The sequence below is a fragment of the Larimichthys crocea genome, chromosome XIII (genome assembly GCF_000972845.2).
Source record: "Larimichthys crocea isolate SSNF chromosome XIII, L_crocea_2.0, whole genome shotgun sequence".
In the NCBI taxonomy this organism is placed as follows: domain Eukaryota; kingdom Metazoa; phylum Chordata; class Actinopteri; family Sciaenidae; genus Larimichthys; species Larimichthys crocea.
The window spans coordinates 10,774,908-10,802,697 of record NC_040023.1 but is presented as its reverse complement, the minus strand read 5'-3'; the positions used below and the strand labels follow the sequence as shown (position 1 = coordinate 10,802,697).

General features: G+C 41.5%; 1 protein-coding gene across 1 annotated transcript; it reads right to left on the bottom strand.

Annotated features, from left to right (window-relative positions):
- Positions 1-252: 252 nt before the first annotated feature.
- Positions 253-27,645, bottom strand: nudcd1 (NudC domain containing 1). Its single transcript, XM_010743714.3, has 10 exons — positions 27,397-27,645; positions 25,805-25,959; positions 24,274-24,459; positions 20,650-20,833; positions 19,066-19,254; positions 14,897-15,104; positions 10,820-10,964; positions 9,340-9,465; positions 2,923-3,082; positions 253-892 (listed from the first exon to the last, which is right to left on the bottom strand). Exons 1-10 carry the CDS (start codon positions 27,509-27,511, stop codon positions 603-605), a joined length of 1,758 nt encoding a protein of 585 aa, XP_010742016.3. The 5' UTR covers positions 27,512-27,645; the 3' UTR covers positions 253-602.
- Between the last annotated feature and the right edge of the window lie 145 nt (positions 27,646-27,790).

The window sequence follows — 27,790 nt, the reverse complement described above, 5'->3', positions numbered from 1 at the left end:
CTTCGAGTCCATCTGATGTGTCCAAGATCGAGGCTAATGCAACAGGAGCCAGTGAGATGTGTGAAACATGTTTATGGAAATTTATGGAAATGAATGTTCGCTTCATACTTCCACAGCGATGATTGTGAAATGAGCCTTGGCGAGGGATTTCCTCCGCGCCCTCCTCCCCACTGACCATCTGACAAAAAATACTACACCCAGCCTTCGATACGTCCATTCATCAGGAGGAAGGAAGCCGATTCTATTTATGAATTGGAATTCACAGAGATCTTTAATAATGCAGAGCACACACAGGGAACTACATGTATGAAATGTATATTCATGAAACACACAGCGTGTCGGATTAAAGCATCATTTACATTTATTTTCTTGGTCTATCCTGGAAAAATTCTGCTCTAGCCAACGTTTGTTTCCATGATTTGTCGATAAGATTTTTACTCATTGACCTTACAGACGGTTTGCAACACAGACGACAGGTGAAGCTGAAACAGAGAGAGAGAACTGAACAGCAAAAGCATCATTTTAAACATAAGGAAGTTTTTCTTCAGTGAGGAATGATCGCAGCCTGAGGGGGTGAACGTCCAAAACTAAGAGTCCCAAATCTAATTATTATTGACCTTTAGAACAAAGAGGTTACTGGAGGTCAGGATGTACAGTCTCTCATTGGTCGCCCTGAAGCCCAGAATTGGCTTATCCGAGTCCAGGCTGGCCACCTGTTGCTTGGCAACCTGCGCTACCTGGCGGCCCTGCTTCCTGTTGAAGAGGACGGTTTCCACCGGCGACGGCTGTCGGTAGATGAAGGAGCGGCGGAGGCACTCGCACAGGGAGGCGTAGGAGAAGTTCGGAGCGCAGGTCGCAAACTTTTTATCCCGCTTGGACGCCTGGACGTAACCTATGAAATAATAATAATAATAATAAATTTATTTATATAGCACTGCATCAAAAGAAAAACAGGAAGATCTGACAGAGGATCACACACAGCTGTAGTTTCACTACAGTTACATCAGAGTCTTGCTCATGGGCAGGACAGAACGAGCCAACTTCTCGAACCCCTGCTGCATCTCACAAACTCCAGAGACGACGTGTTTGATTCTCTGTGACAGTTTTTAAACTGCAGTACTTAAAAGACAGAAGCGATATCGAGCCAACAGAATCATTTCTCAGATGTGAAGTAGTTAAAAGCTCCACATGTGGCTAAACTCCTTAAAAAGTTCAGGCGTGTTTAAATTTAGTAGCACACTTTAATGATTTCAGGGGGTTTAAATACAGATGACACAGGTGCAGTTAGTGAGTTCAGGTCACGCTTGCAGAGATTTCCCTGTCTGATATTTAGAGGCTCTGACGTCGCTGTCCTCTCTTGCTCAGTTATACTGGAAATGCATCTACAGATTACAAATTAGCGTTAACACAGTGAGTTGACGCGTTGCTCGTTTCCATTTGCTGGTTCCAGTTCCAGGATCTGTTCCGTTTTATATCAGTGTGAATTAAATACCTTTGGATTTCTGATCGGACGGACAAAACGAGTCATTTGAAGATGTAGACATCACGTTCAAACTTTTCATTTCATTCTTCAGCTTCTCGGTGACAAAAAGGGATTTGAAAATTCCACACAGCGCTCGTGACGACGAGACAGAAGACAAAAGACCTGATGTCGGTGAAGTGAGCTTTTGTTTGGTCTCTGTAAAAACACACATTATCTTTTCTCTCTCTCACAATCTGATTATCCACTTCCTGCGAGCCGAGATTTCCTATCTGACACCGGGGCGTCTCAATAAAGGAAGACGGGACCTTTTTCTCTCCCGATGCTGCTCAACTCTGTCATTAAGACTAACGAGATTAGTTTTACAAAATAATGTTACAGAGGCTCAATCAATAAGCACAGTCAATACCAAAGACATGAGAGCGTTACATCATTTGAATGTTTAGATGCTGGTTTAATAGACTCACTGAGTTTTGATCCCAGCCTGATTTGGATGCTCAAACATGTTTTCATCCTCATTTCATCACAGCGATCCACCTGCACTCTGTGACTGGATGATGTATTCCAGACAGAGACTGAGGCAGATTGAAAACTCTGCGGTGTTAAGAAAAGACAAATGAAGACGACGTACCTGTCAAAGTGGAAAGATTGAAATAAATCTTGCCGTCGTTGAGGAGAGATGAAGGCGGAGACACTGTAGAAACGGGCGCGCTGGCCGACGGCCAATTTGATTTGAGATTTAAAGTTAAATGAACGCAACAGTCTGAAAACATCAGACTAAACTAACAGCTGGAACACCACACTGCGTTTTAATACTAAGAACTGTTTCAGTGTTTTCATGCAGACTGTTAATAATCCTGTTTCAGACTATCTTGATGCATTTCACACGCGGTGCCACTTAACCCGGCTCTCGTCATTAACTAGTTTTACTGCGGCCGCTTCAAGTGTTCTGTCGTCCATCAGCAGCAGCATGACAGCGGGTGTAAGCAAAGTTAATTGCTGTAAGAATGAATGTTTCGACTCGAGTTGTCATGATTCATCAAAAATGGAAATGAAGGTAGGTTTCCGCTGAGACAGCTGCTTATACATGCACACCTCGTCCACACGGTGACTAATGTCACATGGTAAAGGCTCCCTGTGGAGCTTTAAACACCGAGCAGAGGGTTCAGACGTCTGTTTTATCGGGTGTATTTAAACACCGAGCTGCAACCTCTGTGGCTGTGAAGACCATTTAAATTACACTATGGTTTAAAGTTATGTATAATTAACCGGGCTCCATTCAGCTCCACGTCTTTGTCCATCTTTGGATTAGCCAGGAGGCAGCGGAGACAGGACTGTGTCAATACCTGACACGTTCTTACCTGTCAGACTCGATATTGAGACCTCTTGTGACAACAGTTTGTGCAGAGATGTGTATCCGTGTTCGCAGTTCGAGCTCTTACCCAAGGCGTTGAACGTGGCGATGTGCTCCCACATGTTACTGGGCTGGTCGGGACGAGGCTGCCACACCAGAGCGTCCACGTCGTGTCTGAGGCAGAGGCACGGCATGTCGGACGGGTTCACGTCCACTGTGAACAGGTACTGATGGCTGCCCAGGTTCACCTGGAGAGAGGTGGAGAGGTGGAGTCATCCTGTTTTAAGCTTTAATTACAAGAGACAGACACTTTAACTACCTTCAGGATGAAACCTGTGACTTCCTTATTTCCTCTTTAAATCCTTCCTTCCTTCCTTCTTGTGTTCCTACTACCTTCATTCTTTCCTCACGTCCTCCTTAATTTCTTACTGGTTACCTTACTTTCCTTTATCCTTACCTCCTTCAGTTCTTACCGCTTCCTTACAACATTATTTGTTCCCTTACTTATTTCTTTTGTTTCTGCCGCGTTTTCTTTTCTTACTTCCTTCTTAATTCCTTGCTTCCTTCATCCTTCCTTACCTACTTACTACCCCCTCTTTATTTACTGCGTCCTTCCTTCTTTTGTTCCTTCCTGACTTCCCGTTTCCTTACTTCCTTACTTACTTCTTTAATGTCTTTGTTACTTCCTTCTTTCCTTCTTTCCTCCCTTCACTCTTTCCTTGCTGTTCATTGCTAAATGAATACAGTCTACCTGTTGCATGTTTCTTCCCACATGGTGACCAGCATCATTAGATGAGATGCAGAGTACTGTTTGTGGCAGAGCTCCCTCTTGAAGTTCAGCGTGGCCATTACGGCCCTGAACAGTCAATAACAGATCAATGTATTTGCCCCACATTAACTTCACTGTCATGGATGCTCTTGATGTAATTGCATGCATGCGGTTTGATGGTAACTGCTCGAGTCTGACTCCATTTGTTTTGGGAAGAAAATGACCACTGCAGTGACATAATCGCTCCTCAGCGGCTGACTGTTCACTCCGAGTCAATATACATCCTACGAATCCAACTGCCAACGTGTCTCCGAGGCTGTCAGGCAGCGCTGTCCTCCCCATCTCAATACACACTTGACAGGCATTGAAAATTCAGCATAAACCGGCACGTATGTTGGTGGTTGATGGTTGATGGTTGCACACAATGACAAGCCTGTTAGCGAGCCATCACTCCTCCACTCCAAAACTCATTTTCCTGACACTTGTGTTTGACTTGGAGCACACAGCTCGTGGTTCAGTCGAGCCTGAGTGTGTGCGAGCTGATTGACGAGGACAGCGGTTGACTGCCTGGGTCATGATTTGTGAACGATACAAACAAACAAGACTTAAATCAGAAGATTTGACCATGGACTGCATGTGTGCAGGTTTCAGAGCTCCCTGAATGATCAGTTCTTCTTCTCTGCACTGAGAAATAATCTGACAATGATGTAACAGTCAGCCTTTCATGACACACAGCTGCCAAAGTGAATATTATTTTTTTCCCATTTCCCATCATCCTCAAGGGCAAATTTTCATTGACAGTTTTTCAAGCTCCTGATGTGGAGACAGGGTTGCAGGGTCACTCCACCAAGATACAAAAAAACATGTTGGTTGGTTTCTGATGACGTAGTTTGTGATTTTTAAGCAGCACGAATATGCAATTTAATTTGACCAATAATACTAATATGTCATTCTGAGAAGCAACACACCTTAACCAACTGTTACCACCAGTGTCAATCTTTCCACAAACACGTCATCACAATCGTTTAGACACACGGAGGCTTTAAAAAGTAGACACTCACTCCGAGTCTGAAAAATGAAGTCTCTTATGAATAATCTATACATGACAGACACCTGAGATATAATAATGTTCTTATTCATATATGCTGAGCAAGAGCAGGCGTATATATTTACTTGTTTACTCGGATATTGCTTGATAATAATATTTGGGAACCTGGAGCTAATTATATTCGGCAGGAAAAGCAACTCTCTGCCACCTTTATTAAGAATTACATTACTCAGTGTTTTGGATTGTGGTGAGTAGACGTCGGATCCTCTGGGTCACTGTGAGATCTGTGGAGAACTCTGTGCTCAGTTTAATCATAAACACATTGGCTGTATAGATATGAATGCTTAGAAAAAGTCACCCAGATTTCCCTTCTCAAATATAACAGATAAAAATATATTAGGATTTCTGGGGCCGATCATTGATCGCTGGAAGATGCATCGGCCGATACTGATCAACGATCATGAGGTCTATTGAATGAGATCTGTTTATTTACTGGCAGGCGACATGTGCAACATATTCCACCCTCTGCCTTAGAGACAAACCAGAGCAGCCTACGCTTGGTTACTGGGAACAGTTTGAGTGTTTTCTTATAGAATGACAGTGTGACTGGTGAGAGGGGAACATTTCTATTTCTAGTCGGTCATTTTTTTTATTTCATCACCTTGTTTTAACTCAAACTGCTTTAAACTGCTCACCGTTTTAAAACTTCAGTCTGAAAAACGAGTTTTTAATTAGCCGCTTTATAAAATCTGCCAGTTTGATTTTAGTGGATGAATTTTTGCTGCTGTTGGCTCGTTGTGTCACTGTTAAACTGCGAGCTGAACACTCCTTTCTTCTCTTGAAATTGTATCTGCTGAGACGGCGATTGTCGACCGCGGTTCATTATAAAAATGTGGCATGAAAAATTAGAGGCGGGACTAGTCTCAGTAATTGATGGGAAACACTATATATATTATATATATATCTATTATATATATATATCTATATATATATATATATATATATATATATAAACCATATGACTAAGATGGAGCTCTACCTACTGTACGGCGGCCTTGCTCAAACAATTCCCTCTGTTATTCAGTGGCTCGTTAATGGTCACACTCTAAAAAAGGCGAAAAGCAATCATGAGGATTTATCTCATTATTTCACAGCCTCCGGCCGGCTCTTTCTGCTCAATGTGTACACAGACCAGGACAATCAGAAGAAATTAAAACCTCCATAAAAGAGTTAATGGGAGCCGAACTAACAAGATAAACATAACAGAAATTTCTATTCTACTTCAGCTTCTTTACAAAGCCTTTATTGAATGAGGAGAACCGCCAGCAGCAGGACAAAGAGCTGGATTAACCTCTTGAATCCTGAATCTAAATTCCTGCTGCCTGTGAAACCGAGATATGCTTTTGAAAATAGAGAAGCAACATGAAACGTAAGCTCTTATTTTATTTAGGCTGCAGAATGCCATCGAGTCCTGCAATATCTTTCTGTATAGTTCCTCGATTCATGTATCTTAACATCTTTGGAAATGTTCTGACTGTAACACGTTGTCCTTTGTTTAATGAGTTCCATCAAATCGATACGATCATGCAACATAAGTAAGAGTCTGCAGCCTTGGATAATATTGCTGTAAAGTTGCTTTCTTCATTCTACATTGAACTGTGAGAAAACGTCACACAGATCACAGGATGTATTATTAATAATTTCTTTACCAAGGCCAGTGGACATTCAAACTGCTTTGTTGTATAGGTTGCTTTTGTAATAAAATTGGACTCTGTACAGACAAGTACTTCAAATAAATCACATGTGCCTGTTCTTCGGTCTGAAAAAAGCTTTTAGTGAATACTCTTCTTCTTTTTATCAAAGAGACTCTTGGCTGGAGGACAGGAAGCGAGAGGTCGGCGTTACGAAAGGGAAATGCATCTGTACGCGGAGGCCAGAAGCCTCTAATGACAGCTGAAATGCCAACTCTCCGTCATCATCATTATCATCATCGCTTCAGTCATGTTCCTTCCTGCTGCTCACTCGCCGTTACAGACAGATGACAATAGTTTATTTATACTCCTGACACTGAACTCTGTCTTTCAGATCCATCCGACTGCTTTGTTTGGCTGCGGAGACACGATCAGGTGTGATGACCTTTGATATCATTCAGTCTGGTATGCGGTCATGAAAATATTTCCCTCGCTGTGTCACATTTAGTTACACTTTAATGGTTGTATTGAAGTTTAAGTGTCACTCTCGTGGATCAAAGTTGAAGAAACCAGATTGTTTTAGGGTCGGTGTCACGGTTTGCTGTCTTGGCTTCGCTGCTGTGATGTTGATTGGTTTGTGGAGTCACACCTGCTCTGGTTGGTGGACGGTGTCATCACCACAAATAAGAAAGTTTCACGCCATGTGTGACAAAAACTGCATACAAATACATTTTTATAGATCAAACATTGTATCAATTCCTGCAACTTTCACCACCAAAGAGGGTAACAGAGTGGATGGATAAAATGTAAACCTCAGGTAGTTCTAGTGGAAGAGTCAGCAGGAAATCTCTGTGGACCATAAATGTCACAGCCATCCCATAGCTGAGTTATTTCAGTCCGACCGACAGACTTTTCCATCCTTAGACTGACGCCACAAGAGCGGCTACAAATACTTTTAAAAAAGTGTAAAGCCCAGTAATCACAGGATGTTTTCAATGTTTCCTAAACCCTTCAGAGCCAAGGCCGGCAGTGAACAGATGTACAGATACACTCCATTGTAAAACGGTATTACAGATATGGTCAGACGATCTGACTCACAGCTTCCCTCCGAGGAACACACGTAACAACCATTCTTCATCTTTTCAACCGTGATCTGAACCGGAGAAAAAGCACGGCGACAAAGGAGCCAAATTAATAGACGGTGACACAGTTTTAAGCTGAAAGGCTTTATGCAAAAAAAAATAAAAACGGTCAGTATATGTCGTAGTGTGCCGGCGGGCGACTGAAGCATTGAGGTGGATACAATGATACAATGAAGAGGTAAGGCTTGAGATAAATCCACATACACACCTGTATACACTCACATGTTCACGCACATGTGAACAAACATATAACTGTCCTTTCAAAGGGCTGATGGTACAGGTACGACTACAATCCACCTTACTTAAGGCCGGCAGCTTGTCTGGCTGCACTGTTCACAGAGTGAATGGAGAGAGAAACATTAAAGGGCTTGTATTCACACTGAGCAGAAACACTGCGCCTCGTTATTAGCCTTTCATTACATAATGAAAGGGTTTATTTTTGACTGCTGCCAGAGTTTTTGTGACGGCGAATTCTTAAACCATAAACACAAAATTATTTTGTGCAAATGAAAGAGGAGAAGCGTCACCGATGGACACGCTCTGCTGAATAGAGCTTTTGTAAACTGCTCTACATCTGCTTTAAAAAACATTCACCTATTATTCTGTATTTCCAAAACACGGAGGTGATGTTGTTACAGCCGCTTCTGGAAACGCTCACGTCACAGAGTATTCTAGTTTGACTTTTTATCTTAATATTATGAAAGCGTACATATCGCTCTCTGAATAGGAAGATGGGAGAAAAACAGAGCTGTAACTCTGAGGATAGATAACCTTGTCCTGACTGAGGCTGCATCTTCCTCAATGAGCAAAAACCTCCCAGTTCTTCAGAGATGTTGCGAAATGACAGAAAAGAAAACACGGCTGAGATTGTGCAGCATTGCAGATGAAATGTCTGCAAACCTTCTTCTTCCCACAGCTTCTCCTGAATGTGTGGAACCACGGAAGAAGAAGATTTATTTAGCATTTTAGCCTGCATACCCCTCGTTTAATCATGAAACAGACAACTCTCTTATGTGCTACCTCGAGGATGTGTCTTTTATTCTGAAAACCACACAAGGACACAGCCTGCGTCTTTCTTTAGATGTTATGTGACTGTAAGGACGGCGATAATTGGGTCCACCGCTTTGGTTGAGGATTTATCTCGAGGCACCGCTGAGCTCACAGAGTACTCACAGACTCTTGCTGACAACATAAACTATGGCAATAATTATCGTCTGCTGGAGTATGTGCTGATCATAAACACTATTGAAAATGCCAGCAAGAGTTTATAAATCCGCTGTGACCTGTGAAGAGGCCGAGGCTTACTGCAGCTTAAACAGAACGTAGCAGAGAAAAAATATATTTCAACAAGCTGATAACGAGTGCTTTGATAGAGAGCATGGAAAGCGAGCATATCTTTGGACACAGGTCCTTTCTCTGTACAAAAGCAAACATCAGGAATCGAGACATGATGCATCACCTCCTGTTAAAAGGACGTCACCTGTCGGAGGGAACCTGTGGCTTTTCAATCACAGTTCAAGCTTTTTAAGGACTCGACGCTCCTGCCAAGTGACATTCTGGATGTTTGTAAAAATAGATGTCAGGTACAATGGTTCAGCTTCTTACTATGCATGATTCTTCATCTAAGCTGGGCCTGGAGTGGAGCGCTGCGGTCAAGTGGCTTGTTAAAAGGGCAAAGCCGGCACTGGCGTGCTCACTGGTCTTATAAAGGCAGGGAGCGTCAGGTAGCCAACAGAGCACTTGAGAGGAATGAAGGATGGAAGGGTGGTGACAGAAATGACTGAACGTGAGGGTCCAGGCTCGACGGACTGGAGAACCAAAGTGTTTACTCGTGAAGGAGAGAGGTGTTACTCACCACCTGAGTGGGCTTGAGCGATTCTCCGTCAAAGTGTGTGAGACTGAAGCTGTCTTCTGGGAACCCATCACAGTCCTCCAGCTCCTGAGAGTTACAGGGAGGCTTGTCCTTGTCAGGGTTTCCATTCTGGATTTAAACAAGGGGAAAAACAAGACAGAGACTACGGTTACACTTGTTTTGCATTTATTACCATGTGAAAGATGAGATGAAGGCCTCGAGTGGTCTCAGGTGATACTAATGAAGGGTTAAGCCGAGAGAGAGAGAGAGAGAGGAAGAGGTTAAAAAAGCTGTCATGAGAGTGACTCTGAAGACCTGAAGTGTGATGACGTGTACAAGATGTCAGGAAGAGGAGGCCTCAGAGCAGCTGAAGAGGGAAAGAACAGAGACGAGAGGCCTCGGAGGGGACGAGGGATGCTAAAAGCTGAGCAATGTATGGGAGGTCATGAGAAAACAAAGCCCTGCTTCATCAAAGTTTCATGTTCAAACACATTGTGCTGATTGATTTAACACTGCCGTGATTTAAACAGACATTTACCAAAAGGGTCCTCTGAGAAAAGAACATCTATGATTTCTTAAGAAGCTTCCAAGAAGGAAAGACCCACGTTTGTACTAATTATAAAGAAAACGAGCAAAGTATACTCACTGCCATTCCAGTTAAGTTACGGTGAATGGATTTGTATTTATAAAGAAGAAGTTAAGTAGCCATTGGAAGCAATCTGGGGTTCAGTATCTTGCCTAAGGACACTTTGAGTGGATTGAAGGAGCCGGGAATTGATCAACGACCTTTCGATCAGCACATAACACGCTCAGTCACCTGAGCCACTGCCGGCTGAACCTAGACAGTGTTTCAGTCGGCACAAAGCAGGTCAGCTGAAGACGCAAACAATTCAATATTACCTAAGAATATAGTTTACAATTATAAATGAGTAGTAAATAAATAATCATTTGGGTTTAAAAGTAAAAAGAACAGTTCTTTGAAGGAAATATCTTCTTTTTTTTTTGCTAGAATTTGTACAAAAACACACAGTTCTTTCCCGGAAACCTGTGAAAATAAAGCATGTTTGAAACCTTCAAACAGTATTGAAAACATTCTTTATCTTCTTCATACTAAATGTCCGATCTTTTCTTTGTCTTACTCTTCCTGCAGAATAAAAATGTCTATCACTACCTGCCCTGATAAATGTGTTTTGTTTTAAATCTAACGAGCACAAAGATTAATGAGCTAATATTTGTTTGTTTTTCCAGCACAAAGCTCCAGATAAAATGTCAGCGTTGCACATAAAGTATCTCATGTTGTCGTCGGCACTTTACCATTTCATCTGTGGATATCTTTAGACTCCCAAGAGTATGAACGCCTTGTACCACACTGCCATCAGCTACACTGGCCCTGCACTTTATAATATAGAACTTTGGGATACACAGCAAAGTTTGAGGTATTTTCATGCATGCGAGGGATAAATGGAACAAACAGCGAGTGTACCATGTCTTCAGAGGTGAGGTATGTCAGTCTCTCGTGGATGAGGGCAGCTTGCTCGTCGCTCATCACGTACTCCCCTCTCCTGTCACCGGTCACCAGCTCCGGCCACATCGGCCCCTCGCTGCGCTTCTGCAGGCTGACCTCCAGGCTGAGGACACGTTCATACGCACAGATACATACAGATGAACACATGTTCCTGCTGATGATCAGGGAGTCATATACATGTAAATGATAAATGTGAAGTATGCAGACACTCCGGGTCAGAAACTGTAAAGCTGCTTCAAGGAGCCAAAAGCTGAGAGTTGATTTTTATGAATTACAGAGCGAAGGCTGCACTTAGAATGAGGATGATGCAACGAACTAGTAAACATCCAATCAGGAGCAGTGAAGTGGGCTAAAATGAAGTTTTGATGAGAAAAGCCGGAGCAGAATGTGGCGAGTTATTCAGGCAGACGGGACTGTGGCTGATCGGGTCTTGACACTAATTATGTTCCTCGGTTGTTGAGAAGTGTTTGAGGTTGAGCAGCAGAATAAAGCAACAGAAGTAGTGATACATCAAAATATCTGCAGTATCATTGTCTGCCGATATTACAGAGCATTATTTTATAAGTTTGAGTTTTTACAGAATGATGCACACCTCTTGTTTAAATCTTAATAGTTAAACTAGCTGCTTTTAAAATGAATATTTTGAGGTTTTGAACTGTTGTTCAGACTAAATAAATGTCAGCTTGGACTCAGGATATTAGATTTAGCAACAATTAATAAATAAATTAGTTCTGAAAATCAAATAAATGCGACAGACAATCGTCGTTACTGACGCCACAAACATTTCAGATGACGCTTTTCATCGGCTGCAGCTGCAACGTGTTCGATACAAAGACACGTGAGGCTATTCATCAGCTCTGTTTCACCTACTCACGGCAATGAAGTTCAGCCTTTATGGATTCAAGGATGTTTTTTTTCTATGTCTGCATATGTGCAGTTTGCAGAGAGTGGTTTGATCTCACATTATCCTGTGGACATCAGCAGAGCTTGGCAGTATATTCAGTATTTTCCAATAAGGGAGGAAACATAGTGAGCTGCTGTATGTTGGTGCTTTGCTCATAAAAAGATTTGTTGGCATAAGAATTGAACAAATGTGAATATTTTTAATAACCAGATAAAAAATGGAATCATACTTTTTTAACTACATATTTTCTATAATACGTTTTTCCTTGTTTTTATGATGTATTCTATGAATCTATAATGTGTGATTTGACCAAAATTAAAAGATTTTTGGTACCAATAATATTAATTTTTTAGCCCTAATAAAAGTGAAGCTTCCGCTTCAACGTGACATGTTCTGCACGTGTTGTAGCTTCAGTCTATGAACGTGGACCTTCTGTCTACAAAACAGATCTATATTTGGACAACAATGATAAGATAGAAAAAGAGACACAAAGGCGAGCTTCTTAATTCAGTTCCGGTCAGAGGAGAGCTGAATGACGCTCAGCTGTCTGTCTATAAAGAGCAGAAGCCATTGGTATGGAAAAACGGGCTCGACAGTAACAACAGGAGTGATTTTTTTCCTGTGTATTTACATTGTAAAAGGACATCCAGATGCTGCATACACAAACACTTTCCTCGGCTAGATTTCAATCTAAAATATGTATCTTTTACTCTTCGTGGAAAGAAATCAAACATTCTATTTTGTGCTTTGTTTGGCTAACATAATGTCCTTTGTGTATCTACGGAAAAACACAGTCAACACGGGGAATGGACGCGTGATTTCTTTAGATATTCGCAGCTTAAAAGGGCATCTAGATGCACGCAGTATTCTGTGACAGTATGGAATTATTACACACCGACATCCAAATGACGGTGGACTTTATCTTTAATAGATAAGCAGGGATAAGCTTATGAAATACTAAAAAAATATATATATAAATGAAAGTAGCAAAATAAACACTCTTGTCCACCTCAGTTCCTCATCCCAGCATTATTTTTAGATTTTTCTTCTGCACACAACAACGAGACAAAGACGTCGGCATGTTCTCTCTCCTTCACGCACAAACACAAACAGCTCTTAAACCCAAGGATTACCTGAAAACTAACAGATAGTTTATGCAACATGTTTTTACACTGAATGGAGCTTTGCAGGACTGATATTAAAGAAACAGGAAGCAGAGACGGAGAGCTGATAGAGGCAGAGATGAAAGGTCTTCAAGTGGAGAATATGACTCAACTCAGATTGACTACTGCATTAGCAAATCCAAAAGCCTGTGAAGGCTTATGAAACATATTCAAACCCTCTCTGTTTTTTATGTTTTATTGTTTTTGAAAACTGAATCACTGTGTGCGGTTTGTCATTGCAAAAGTAGAAAAAGAGCTGCCAGAAAAATCTCAACCTGAATCTGGTGTGTCATTTCCACTCAGACAAACTGTCCAAGCATTGTCCTGAAGGAAAGGTCTAACCACATTTTGTCCCCTTATTCCTTTCCATGAAGAGAGGGGTGAGACGTATATGCTATTCCTGAACACATAGTGTAGAGTTCAACCTGCCTCCACAATATCTATCTCGAGAGTCGGGTTAGTTTGACCTCTCTTGCAGGAAATAATGATTGTTTGTATTCTTGTTTCATAACTTCTTGGAGAAATAATACAAGCAGGAGATGGAGAATGTGAAGGAGGGACGCAGCTTAGCTATAGTGAGTGCAAGGACAATAACAGGTAAAAAGCCAGGCAGAAAAACTGTGTGCTCAGAAATGTGCCGCATCGCAGCAAAATATCAGGGAGTGCTAAAGTTAATATTCAATAATGTTCAGTTTTGACTGACACAGAAAGACAGGTATTCATTTAACTACATGTATATTACCAAGGCTGCAGTTTGCAGTGGTGTTTAACTGGAATATATTTTAGGTATTTCTAGTATTTATTCATGAGATGAGAGAATCATAATATTAGAAACATCTTTCACTCTAATACAACATTACTACGATGTTAACGATAAACATAAAGTTGGATTGGATCACGTTACATTGGAGGTATAGCTCTCCGTCTCCTGTCCTTGTCTGTTCATGTAAGTGAATTTCACCAGGCTAGTCTTGTCTAATTTCGATACAAGTAGTCTGACTGTTGCTGTCGGTCTGTTTACGGCTTTACTGACCAACTATATCCCTAGTCAAGGTCATTGGTTCTCCTCCCCTGCTGGATAACAGCCTGAGCGAGGCTCTGCCTTCCCTTCTCTTCCCGAGTTGTCTGATGTTCGCCTAAAAGCTTCACTCCTCCAGCCTGACCACACGTGTTTCTCCCTTTTTCAGGGCGGACTGACTCATTTCACTGGTGTTGCTTTAATGCATGAGGCTTGTTGAATCACTCTGGTCTGGCTCATTACTTGGAGCCAATTTGCCTTGAGAGACCCTACGAGGACACTGCAACCGGCGCCACGCAATAAAGTGGCAATTTACAGAGGTTCTGTGGCCCGGTGTCAAAAAAAAAAAAACCCAGCCGCACACCTTGTGATTCAGTGTCGTAAAAGAAAAGAGAAATAATGAAAATATTAACCCCTGAATGGCAGTTGAATACGAGTGTCCGATGCCTTGCACCATCTCATACTTCTGAAGAGATGAATTTCTCTTGACCATATGGCCGTAAAGATTGTCTACTACAGCTAGTACCTCCATACCTGACATAAGTGGACTGAAAGCACAGGAACGTGCCATCATATCTCGGTGGCACTGCAGAAAACTATCATTTCAAAAGAAGGTCAGTGAAATCTAACTCAAGACTGAAGCTCATAATGCGTCTCAGCTCTGTTAAATCTCTGGAAATATGTTGCATGTGTGCATGTGGTTAATATTCCATACATTCATACAGATGTTGGGTGATTCTCTCGTCTGAGACTCATGTTTGTGAGATCTATGGTTTAGTATGAGATTTGGAAAGACATTGAACATACAGGAGAACAAACAAGCCTGGAGATAGAAGCTGTTCCTTGGAGTTGATGGTTTGTGGCTCTTTGTGAACAGACATTTACATATATACTGCTGTGCTATGAGGTTTCCTGGTCGGTGATTTTCAGAAACATTCCAGGATGCAAACCTTTTGTCATTTTTGATGATCCAGGCGCTGGCCTCAGGGTCTACAGATGCAAACAGCTGGCCTTCCAGTAAAGGAGGGAAACCCTGAACTCCAAGTCTGATGTTGTCCGCCATCAGCCTGAACTGCACCTCCTCTTTGGTGACGCCCTCGGGCATGCGCACACACACTGTGATGTCCTCCGCTGTCTGCTGCCAGAAGTAAATGGGATCTGAATTCAGACGGGAGAGAGAAATGCATGGTGCTAAAGATAATGACAGTCCTGGACCAGCTGTTCCAGAGTCATACATAAAACATCTAATACGGCGCACAAATCGAAGGGAATTACTGTTGAATATTCAGTAACAATGCAGATGGGAGACTATTAAAGTAAATGAATTATCATACCGCAAGGTGGGACGACAGGGACCGAGCTCACAGTGAAGCTGTTACGCCAATTCTCCTGCACAGTTTGACAGCGATGTGCCGTAAGACCTCTAAACTTTTGTTTTTGCTACTGGCACTTTGTAATTAAACACCAAAAGTTAAAATGTATGAATATGCATAAATATATGTCATAAAATCTGTATCATTGACTTCTAACATTAAATATTCATCGCTAAATAAGCAACAAGGACAAATAAAAGAGAATTTCACACTAAAAAAACTCATATCTACTTCATCTGGACATCAGATTTTGGTGTAGCTACATAAGCAAACATCCCCGTGAGGCTGTGTCCAGTCAGCAAATTTCAGCCTTGCTTCATTTATGCAAATTTTACTGTCAGAGCGGTTTATGTTTACACGCCATTTCCTGTCCTGGCCACACCCTGCGAGTAAATTTAAACCAGGCGAAATCTCTTCTGACTGCACCCCGAGTCTTCGGGCTGTTGATGTCGGTCTGCTTCCTCCTTCCTCCTTCCGACTACATCCACCAGTCGAGGTCGGCAGTTCTCCTCTCCTGCTGAATAACAGCCCGAGCGAGGGTCCGCTTCTCAGTACTGACAGTTTGTGTTTATTCAGCTGTACGCTCACTAAGAAAAGACACAATAACTGTGTCTCTGTGTGTTTATGTTTATGTTATTTCCCTCCAGTTTGTCTCATTTTCCCTCTCGTCTTTGTACGTCTACGACTCAGATTTTGTCCTTAAAATTTACCCAACATCCTGTCTGGCTACACAGATAGAATATTTCTAAACTGATTGATGCACAGACTTACATACAGTCAGCACAGACAAACAAATACAGACAAACGGTTTTAGACGTGTCCTAAACATTGTGCTCTTTAGGACCCTCATAGTGAAAACCTAATTACGCAAAGAGGCCTTTAAAACGGTAAATATTTAAAGTGCAGAGGATTTAATCCTGTTTATCTGCTGGTGAGAATGACACCTAAAAACCCCGTTAACAGAGCTCAATTAGATTAGTGCAATGTCCGGCCATCAGCCAAGGAACATGTAGCTGTTTTGGGTCCGAGCCAGGTGCTGACTCATGATTTTTTATATTGCTACGTTAATTAAGGCGATGCTCTTACCACATACATCCCATGATTGTCTATTACTAATATATACTGTATGTGTTTTATCATAGAGGGTTGGAGATGTTCTGCTCTCTCTGGTTTGAGCTTTCTAGTTGTACGGTGTAACTGGTTATAGCTGTGAGCACTGAATTACTTTAGACGTTGGCACTTTACTCCTTCCTTTCTAAACCTTTTTCACAAACACGGCCGAAGCATTTCCGGCCCTTCTTAACACGGAATCTGTTCTCACCTCTGCCCACATTGTTAAGAAGCCAGCTCTGACTCAACACCTCGACTGTTAGCACGCTGTGATCTGCGACCAGATCATTTCTTCACTCTCGCAGTCGATGACAGCACCTATAGTGTGTGCTACGCTATAATGAAACGGTCACGGAGAGAGCTGGCTCCTGAATATCGCTGGCGATGGTGAGAACAGATGTACACCCCAGAATGAAGAGCAAGTCAGCGGGCCATGTTTGTTAAAAGCTTTGCTGGGAAATGAAGTGAACAGCAGGACTCGTGTCCTTCTTTAACTTCTCTCTAACAGTCCACACATGCTCGATATAATGACTTAATCATAAACAGTCCAAGCACAAATCTGATTGGAAACAATTTCATTTTTTCAAGAGGCACTCTTTGTTCACTGATAATTATTTCAAAGATAAAGTCGTATCGATTCGAAGATTCCCTGATCTCACTCATCTGAGCTGTGAGTGGTCACATCGAATACTAATATTATGATCAGTGGTAGAATGCTACAAAGTATATTCACACAGGTATCTGAGGTACTTTATTTGACGCTCCTCATCGACCTTTCAGAGGACAATCTCGTTCTTTTTACCTGACAGCTCTATTTCATACTTACTTTACAGATTAGGATTTTATTAGCAGTTTGACTGAAGACTAAACTAACTAAACCTCTAAAATTATATCCTTTAAGTCACTGTTTTCAGGCCCAAAGAGGTCAAATTATCAATTTTTAGGTTGTCTTAACAAAATCAGAGATGCTTTGACCTAGACTGACCAACAATGGAATGAAGCATGCAGAATATTGAGATGAGACAGAAGGGAATATTCTGATTCTGATATACAACAACACTCCTATAGAGAAAACTGTGCCAGAACGGTCACATATACGACACTCTGTGATTACTGGCAAAGCCCGAGCACTGAAATTGGTCCAATTATAATGCTCCAAACCAACAGATCTGCTCCATATCTGGCAGGCATGTGAGGAACGGAGACATGTTCATTATCACCTTTTGTTGTCCGAGTCTGAATCAACAAAGAAACTAATGAGAAGGAGAGAAGGTGAGCTGCCAGATCTTCCATTTCATCTCCATACCTCTCTCTGTTTGAACTTCTGTGTTGGCCAGGCTGCTACACAGACAGACATAATGCCAACCGTGCATTCACAGCAGATGGATAATGGGTGATAAAGGTGTTTTCTGTGTCCTGTGGTGATCTAAATATTTCCTTTCCATCCTATTCATTTGGATCCTCCATCTCTGCAGTATCTAAGTATATACTACAGTACACGCATGCATCTGCACCTATTCTCCCTGAGCGCACCATTAACACACCTCCATCTCTCTCTTGCCCCCTTCGCGTTTCCTCTCTCAGCGCTTACGAGCCTGTTTGAAGATGCACCTCTTTTGACATCTAATCCACTTCCTCCTCTCAGAAAGGCAGAGTGCTGATAAAAGGATTGGCTAAAAAGCAGCTGCCATTATTCTGCTTATGCATCTCACACACACACACACACACACACACACACACACACACACACACACACACACACACACACACACACACACACACAGTGAGTATAAATGAATAACATCCAGTGTTTCAGTGTTTTCAGTTCGGTTCAGAATGTTTTTTGAATTTAAGAAAATTCCTGGTGGTCTAAAAAAAAAAAAAAAAAGTGTTGTTGCATATGAAATACAAAATGAGGCCAAATCAAGAATCTAAGAAATCATAATTACTCCTGAAACATTTAGTGATTAAGGGAACAGTTGGAAACAGCTTTGCAGAGAGTTCGATGAGAAGATCGATGCCACTCTCACCTGTATGATAAACATGAAGCTACAACCAGGTCTCATTAATGTAACTGTAATAAAAGATTTACAGCATCATTGCCTGGAGAGTATTCTTCAACTCAACAGGAAAATGGAAATGTAGAGATACAGATGACCAGATCTGACAGAGACCCCGCTCTGATTAGGATATTCATCTGCCCACTCAGCCGTTTCTATGACTACAGCACAACTAGTTTGTGACTCTTAAAGATAATGAGCGGAGGAAGTGAACGCCGCTCAACTAAAAACAAGCAGATGCAAGCGCGTGACACATCCGACCCGGAAACAGTCTCCTCCCACAAATGCAGCCCAGATGATGTTTGTGTTTCACTTTGTTTTACTGACAGGCTGGCTCGCTTTCTCACCAACTGCAGGCTGTAAATTAATAAATAATTAAATATGATCAATGCCAAACCATGTCACCCTTTCCCTTTACCGGCTGGTTGCAGATGATGATGGTTCTACCTTTGTAGAACGTGCACCCCCTTCCAGTCTCTCTCAAGCCGTCACTATCTAATGAAGGCTAAAGAGCCTAAATAAATAACCTGGTAGAGCTGAGACATCAATTGTTTCTCAGCAGCACCTCTGACCCACCTGTTTTCTCCACCTCCATGGGCTCTGGGTCAGCCTGCTCCACGGGAAGACCGTCCACGTGCGTGAAGACAAACGGCTTCTCCGAGGCCACCATCAGCCCCGTTCCCTTGGGCTCAACCGCTGCGTAGTGAGGCACCGACTTCCCCCTGAGGACCCTCCTCTTCCTCACCTCATACTTCTTCTCCTGACCTGCGTGTGACAAAGGCGTAAAGTAATCTTGTCTTCCATTAAACTCTGCCGCAGACTGTAATGTGATGTCTCATGTCAGAGCTATGTACTCCCAGCACACAATGAGTTCAGGTCGCTTCCATCAGGATGCCGGTTTCACTTCCCTGGAGGAATATCCACTCTATTATTCTATCTGCTGTTACTCTGCACGAAATGTAACTGTCTGCAACCTGTTGTCAAAGCGAGTCTCCTGGTTTCTTTTGTGCTTTCCAACCACCGCACTGTCCACATATTATTACAATATATCTAATTTTAATCAAATTAATAAGTAACTAATTACAGCAGAGGTTCAACAGATATGTATATGGAGGAAATAAGTAAGAAGTAAGAAATGCTGCTGTTGTCATGTTTCACATTAAATTAAGTCGTTAAGTTATTAAGAGATTACATTTAAGAAGCTTAAATGATCAATCAATTTCCAACGATTAATCTTCTGATCCTTTACTAATCAATAAACAGTTAGATGTTTTAGCATTTGTAAGTCTTGCTGTGCTGAGTATCAGTCCATAAAAATCTATTTTTTATCTTTCTTTTAATTTCTGTCCTACCTGTCTGATCTCCTCGTCAGAAGTTCAACAAGATAAAATGTAGATACTGAGGAGAAAAGCTTCAAGAATGAGGCAACAACGAGTCACACAGACCGCATCTTCTGGATTTTAGATAGTGACTGACATATTTCTAGTAATAACGTTTTGCACGTCAAGCTCCCTCAAAAAAACTAAATAGACTCTTTTGATGTTTGATGTCGAGACCAATTTAACAGGCCGGCACATACAGTAACACTTCATAGAAACATTCAAAGAGCATCTCGTCAACTCCGTGTAATGCTGAGGGATGAGCCATTTATAAAACCACATATTAAAACTCTACATGAACATACTGAGAATATTGATATCCTGCATTAAAACATATTGTTACAATGTGACTCAAATTTCCCTCCACAGAAATATCCAAACTCTGCGGACTGACAAACAACAAACGGTTCTTCCACAGCTCGCAGATATCAAAGAGCTGAATCTTTAAATCCAGCTAAATGAGGAAGGCTGCTTCTGTGTTTTGTCTTTGCACTCTGTGAATCATTAGTCAGTCCTTCAATCCTTCTTTCTTTCCCAAAAAGTGCCAAGAACTTTAATGAAAATCCTTCCTGCCAATGTTTCCTTCAGAGTACACTAATCTCATCTGGGGCACAAAAATTAAACTCTTTAATGGCAAACTATGCCCGGCTTCCTATTATGGTTTAATTATCCAGGACTTATGTCGCCTACTGGGTGTGATTACTGTAAAAATATGGCACACTTGTTTTATCTTACTTGATGCTTAATTACAAAAGTTTTGATATGTAAGAGAACCACCCACCTTGTCCTGCAGTGTTGGCGACTGTGATCCACTCCAGAGACACGGAGTATCCACTTCCTTTGGTTTCCTGCGGGTCTTTCTGGATGCGGAGCAGCAGGACCTCCATGGCGTGGACTCCGTCCTGTACATGTGAGACACTGTGGAGGATGGTGAAAGGCTCCCCCATGTCTTCACTGAACAGCGCCTACGAGCACACAGTCAACAGATACAAAGTTTTACTTTTATTACATAAAAAAACTGATGGGAAAGGGCCAGAGGCGCCTTTTTCACACATCAGATTATATAGATTTAATAAATGCTGTGATTAAAGGTAAATTAAAGGAAACGCCCAGATGCAAATGAGTGAGAAATATCTCCCAAATGCAAAGAAACATTTTTTAATTCAGTAATAAAAATGTGCCCTTCATAATCATTTTACTGTTAGATACATGGCTAATGGCTCTAAATATCAAGTCTAATGTAGCTGGGAAAGATACTTTAATAAAAAGGTTAGAACCAAACACATTTACATGGTCTACACACTGTGTTTTACAAAAGAGGTATTTGTCTTTATTTCATCATAATCAAACATCAAGAAGGTGATGTGATGCTGAGAAGCCCGACTTTAATGTGACTGCAAATATATATATCCGGGTTTATGAGTTTATTACCACAAATCAAAGTGAGAGATGCAGTATGGCTTGGCTGGCATCCCGAGTGCTCAAAGTTAAAGTGTGAACATTGGGCTTAAATCTTTATTACAAATTCCACACTTCAACTCTCAGAGTCGCATCAAGTGTGCTTGTTCAGGGAGTGAACGCCTGTTAACAGGACAAACACTCGTCCTATCAAAGCTTTCACTCTTCACTACGATGACTACAAGCCGATTTCAACGACGTGCTAAGCTTTTTAAAACACAGACTGGTTCAAAAGCTTCGATTTGCAGAGCAGTTCAACAATGCTTCTGCTTTTATTTATTTCTGAGCTGAATATCAGGACAATTCATAATGCAAGAGCACATTTGTAGGCTATACATACAACATAACTGTGGTTTTAAATTAAAACACACTGTTCCTGTGTAAATGTTGCAGACAGTACTTCATATACTATTTATAGGGAAGGAATCTATTATATAAAATCAACTGTTAGTCTGTCTCTATACAATCTGACTCATCAACTTTGTCTTCACTTTAATCTTTAAAAACACAAAACAAATATAAAGTTTCATTTTCTGAAACAGTTGGGCAGTATAATTTTGTATTTGTAGAAAAATGTTGTGGATCATTTCTGACACGTTTTTGTTTGTTACATAAAAAAAGTTTTTAAAAAATTCTCCTGAATTTACAATAATGTGACCAGTAATAAGCACCAACAAATATAACTTTTTATTCTTATTCTTATTATTATTACACTGTATTACACATGATGTCCACTGATCAGACAAAGCATTTCAAATTACACAAAACAACAGACTAACATTTGATTTTTAACAGTGGGAGCCGGAGCGCCCGGTGAGAACCCGGCAGATGACGTCATTTTTTTTTACCCAGACTCAGGTCATAAACAGGTCCCAGCCCAAACTTTCTAAAAGACGAGGAAAAACTCCAGAAACTTCGGGAAAGGCCATTCAAAGAGAGATCGCCTCTCCTGGCACAGCTGCGACTACACGAGAATGATTGACGTTGATTGTGTAAGAATCTGTTCCTGATTGAAGAAATGTGAATCTGGGCATTAAAAAAGTTTCTCCTTGTTCTTCACTTTATGGATATAGGTCCAAAGATTTTTGATTTGTGTCGTCATCATAATTTCTTTTGCCTCCCACTTCTTAAGACTACATGTGGCATGAATGACAGATGACTTATCATTCTGCCACTCGATGCGGTGACTCTCCAACTGCTGCTCAGCCTTCTCAGTGTTGTTCATCTGTTTCTGCTCCTGACAAAGACAGCTTTCCTTCTTTTAGTCTCTTCTGCTTCAGACAGAGGCGCTCAGTTTCCAGCAGATCCTCTGCTTTGTGCTCCTTCAGTTGAATTTGATGTGAAGTCAGTTCCATAGTATTTTTTGTTTCCTCTTCCTTTTCCTGCTGAGTCTTCTGAAGACAATCGATGGCCTGAATGAAGGATGATTTGAACTTCCTTTAGAGCAGCCATGAGGTCCTCTGTTTCTGCTACTCATGTTGAGAAACATAGGAAGCTTCAGACTTTGAGGTCACTTGCTTATTCTCAAGCAGTTTCTCTGCCTTTTTCAGGGCAGATGCAATCTCCCTGATTTCAGCTCTGTGCTCCTCCAATTGGGCTCGATGGGGCGCCTGGGATTCCTCCACAGTCTTCTTCGCTTCCTCCTTCTGTTTTCAGGGAGCTTCCTCCATCTTGCTCAGTTTCTCCTGCAGCTTCTGAACTTGAGTCTTCTCAAAAGCCAGATCGTCTTCCAACTGCTCGGCTTCTGAGCGAGCATCAAACTCTGCCGTGTTGTTTCTCGTTTTGTAGTTTAACACTCAGTCAATGAGCGGCTGTTTCGACGTCGTTTTCAGCCGCTGCATGCACACAAAGCTCCAACTTCACTGCCGCAAGTTTATTTTGAAGGGCTTCATTCTCTTCCTTCATCTTGTCCAGTTTGTCTTTAAAGTTTCTGCTGCTTAGAGATAATGCTGCCGGGTGAGCTGCAAGATAGACACAAATCTATGTTCACACAGTCGCTGCAATCAACCAAGAGCTCATAAACTAAATCATCCTGAGGTAGTTTCAGCTTCAGGTCTTAGCGAACACACTGCCAATATAAAGTGACGTGCACTGCTACCAGACTGAGAGCTACGCTCACTTAACGAAGGAACCCAGTGCAACAGTGTGGCTCACTGATGTGTCATTAAACATGTCTGGATACCACTGGAGCTCAATAACAAAGAGGAACGAAATACAAAAATGAAATAAAGCGACAGAGCTTCAGCTTCCAGAGCTGGGACAAACACCTTTAAGATGATCTTAAATCGACAGAATCAGAGACACAAAACACACCTGATGGCATCATCATGTGATATAACTCCACCAACTCCTGTACTGTCATTTCCACACAGAAACACAGCAGGACACAGTGGAGTGGGTAGTTTTCTTGGCACAGCAGAGGTGATACGTCTCCATAAAAAAACATGACTTGTTTGTTGTTAATGAGATTGGATGGGTTGTTGCTGGTTTTGGTTTCTTCACACTCAGAAACATTAAAGTATCATAATTAATCCACCCTGCTCCTGTACGACTTTGTTATTTATTGACTCAACACGATTACATCACCAGTTGGTGGCTCTGGACACATTGAAGCTTTCAGTCAGTAACAAACGCTGATCAATGGTGATGTCAGGCAGAAAGCAGCTGATAACAAAGCAGCAGTTATTACAGCAGTACAAGGTGACAGTTCCTCTTCAACATGCTGTCAACATACAGTCATGTTAAACTTGTGTGCAAGAGACGAGTGTATAAAGTGTTGTTGCTCTTCCAATTATTCACCAACAGAGGTCCATAAAAGGTCATGGGCTAGTCACTGCCCTGTATCTTCTCACTGCCTGCTGGATTACACTGCAGCTGATATATTTAATATGCTCTCAAAGATGTCTGAATTATGGAGAATGTGTTTAAACCCAGCTGTTATACTCACTTCCCACTTCATATGGGAGCTGTCACCCCTCTTTCCGGTGCGGAGAAGGTACAACCGGCCCGTGCCATCACTGAGGGACGCCCAGGTCGCCGAGGTGAGGCTGAGGGACGCGCAAAGACGATCCTCACACTGGCTGATGTCAGCGGTTATACGGTAGACCTCTCTGGGCTTCCCCAGGGCAGTGTCCTGGATTCACAACACAGACAAACAGATCCAAAAAAACAGACGGATGTAAGTGTTTCCACGTCAATCTAAGCTTTGGTGATACAGGTGATATGTCTGTTGTTACTGCAACCAAACCATCAAATCCTTTAGACAGTGCAGTCATGACTCACAAAGACACACAGAGACGCTCAATAAGAGACCAAAGAAGATAAAGGTCACAGCTTTCATAATGAATGACGCACTCAAATCCACAATCAACATTTGAGAAGAAAACACACAATAAAACATCATTTCCAAAAATGCGACATAAAACAACCCTTCAAAATAAAATCAGAAACAACATGTTGAGTACATGTTGTTTCTTTCAAGGAGGAACCAAGTTACAAACAGTCATGTGGCCGCCCACGTGGCTTGGCTTCACATGTGATTCACGACTCTCACAGCCTTATTAGTAATAGACAGATATACAACCACATGAGCATCAATTACTCATCGTGTAAAGTAACAGCTTTTCAAAAGGACTTGTGTGGCAGCAGCGGCAGCAGCTGCCCTGCTGTTGCCATGGAGTGGGACACCACGTATCATATCACATCCTAATGCATGATGCACCTTTGAGATCATTTTCTCCAGCATCCTTCGCTGTTTAATGCCCCGAACGAAGCGTGAATCACCTACGCACAATGCGCCGCGCGACACTACCCTGCAAATGTACGTAAAAAGGCTCGCAGGGGATGGTAATTATCGTGTGATGATTGTAATTAGAATTTTCATAAAGAGTCATTTAATGATGCATAAATACTGTCTCGCAGGAAGTCTGAGGCTCATCATTCAGGTTTAGACATTAAAAAATGGTGCAAATTATATCTAATCATGGATGTGATGTCTTGGACATAAAAGAAGTCTCTGCTGAAAAGGTCACTGGGCTGATTTTGCTCCTTGTCTCGCCGTCTTGGTACGAGTACCTTCAACAGTCCATTATGTAATCACCACACACATGAAGGACTCATCAGAACTTTATCTTCTGTGCGGATCCATACGATGGACAAAAGATGAATGCAACATAACAGAAAGTTAGAGAAATTATAATTAGACACGTGAATATTGTGACAGTTTTGCAATGATCATTTTCTCTTGACGTCACCTGACAGAAATGCATCGTGGGCTGCTGATGCTGCTACTGCACAAGTATTTGGTCACCACCTACTGGTGTGTCAGATGCATTAAAGCCTACGACCAGTTCCACTGTCACAAAACCAGCATCATCATATCACATCTCATTTGATACGAGGGATTAATATCCAGGAATCTGCCTCATAGATAATCATGGAGGGACACATTCATAATTAATAATAATTTAAAATCTTACCAGGGTGACGGTGAGACTGAGAACTCGTCCTTTGCAGTCCACAAACAAAACGCTGTCTTCGTACCAAGGATCTAAGTGGAGGTAGTTGTACATGCCGAAAGCACGCACATGTTCCAGAGTGTACTGCGTGTCCTTCAGCTTCACTTCCTCCACAGCTGCAGCACAGATTTAAAAAAGCAGGAAGGTCAGAACACGGCATACAAATGAAGACAGCACCTATTTTCATTTTCAGTCAGCTTTTATAAAGTAGTTTAAACGTGAGATGACTGGAACAACATAAACTCTTGGTATCTGCCTCTGTCTACTCTCTGAGACTGTCCATTTTTAAACCATTATATTTAATATTTCATATTAGCAACAGAAACGCAGACAAACAGATCCCTCTCTGTCATTCTTTCATTTTAATTTGATTCCTTGTGTCTCTTTTAGTTTCAGGTCTTCTCTGTTTTAAGCACATGTCAACTTGACTTTGCTATTTCAATGTGTTAAAGTTCTATATTCACATTTTTATTAATACGGTTACTTTCTACTTTTCATAGAGTTTTCTTTTGTGTAGATGTTTAGCACGGGTTAACTTCTGCACATTTTTTATCTCTCAACACATATTTAATTTTAACGTATGGTTCAGGTGTTATAGCTGAATTGTAATGTATGTTTGCATGCTGCTACTGGTCGCTTGAATTTCCCTCAGGATCAATAAACTAACTAACTAACTAACTAACTAACTAACTAACTAACTAACTAACTATCTATCAACTTTTTTCTATTTTGTTGCACTTATTTATATCACGGTCACTTACTTTTGTAATATTATTTATATCATGGTAACTTTACATTACAAAACTCTTTTTATATATCATGCCACTTTTATCCTGAGTACTCGTCTGTTTGAAGGTTGATTGTTTTTCCTGTTTAGATATTTCTGTCTGTTTATTGTGTTTGTTTTCAGCATTACAATAATTCATGTCTGCCAGATTCAATTCAAATCAGATGCACAGCCTCGTTATGTTTCTTTCACAAATTAAATCTTACACACAGAGCACGAACTAAACCTGCTGTGTGTGTGTGTGTGTGTGTGTGTGTGTGTGTAACGTGTACCTTGCTATCATCACTCACTAACCATCCACTGAGATACAGCTGGACTCCTCCAGTTACAGTCACAGTTACAGTTACAGTTACTGTGTCGGTGTCAGTGCTAGGCTAACACACACTGGCTAAGTTACAGTTACAGTTACAGTTACAGTTAGTTACTGTGACAGTTACAGTTACAGTTACATCAGTGTGTGGGTGTCAGTGCTAGGCTAACACACACTGGCTAAGTTACAGTTACTGTGACAGTTACAGTTACAGTTACTGTGTCAGTGCTAGGCTAACACACACTGGCTCAGTTACAGTTACAGTTACAGTGACAGTTACAGTTACAGTTACTGTGTCAGTGCTAGGCTAACACACACTGGCTCAGTTACAGTTACTGTGACAGTTACAGTTACAGTTACTGTGTCAGTGCTAGGCTAACACACACTGGCTCAGTTACAGTTACAGTTAGTTACAGTTACAGTTACAGTTACTGTGTCAGTGCTAGGCTAACTCACCTGCGTCCAGCTCCACGTCGTACGTCGGTATGGCGTCCAGAGATAAGCGGTAACTCTCGAAGTTCGGGTCCAGCAGCTCTCTGTTGACCTTCAGGGAATAATTCGACGCAGCCATGTTTTGTTTTTGTTTTTAAAAATATGAAAATATGAATGATTCTTCACAAGTTGGTGTGAGGCTAAATGACACACACACAAAAACACACACACATACACACACGTTCCCTGTTTGGGCGCACACGGAGACATTTGTACAGCGGACACAACCTTTCTTAGGTGCTCATGGGAGTTTGAGTTCTTTGTCGTTCGTGCTTTTAATACATGTTTTTATTTGCAGGTAATAATAAAAACGCATTAGAGCGTAGATAAAATCCCCTAGCTGACTTTTTTATATACA

What these genes read in the sequence shown, in the direction of transcription:
- nudcd1 (XM_010743714.3), bottom strand. Translation starts at nt 27,511, where the DNA reads ATGGCTGCGTCGAATTATTCCCTGAAGGTCAACAGAGAGCTGCTGGAC. An exon ending in CGCCAACACTGCAGGACAAG is followed by an intron (nt 19,255 to 20,649) that starts GTGGGTGGTTCT and finishes TGTCACACGCAG; the next exon opens with GTCAGGAGAAGAAGTATGAG. An exon ending in ACCTCACCTCTGAAGACATG is followed by an intron (nt 9,466 to 10,819) that starts GTACACTCGCTG and finishes GTTTAAATCCAG; the next exon opens with AATGGAAACCCTGACAAGGA.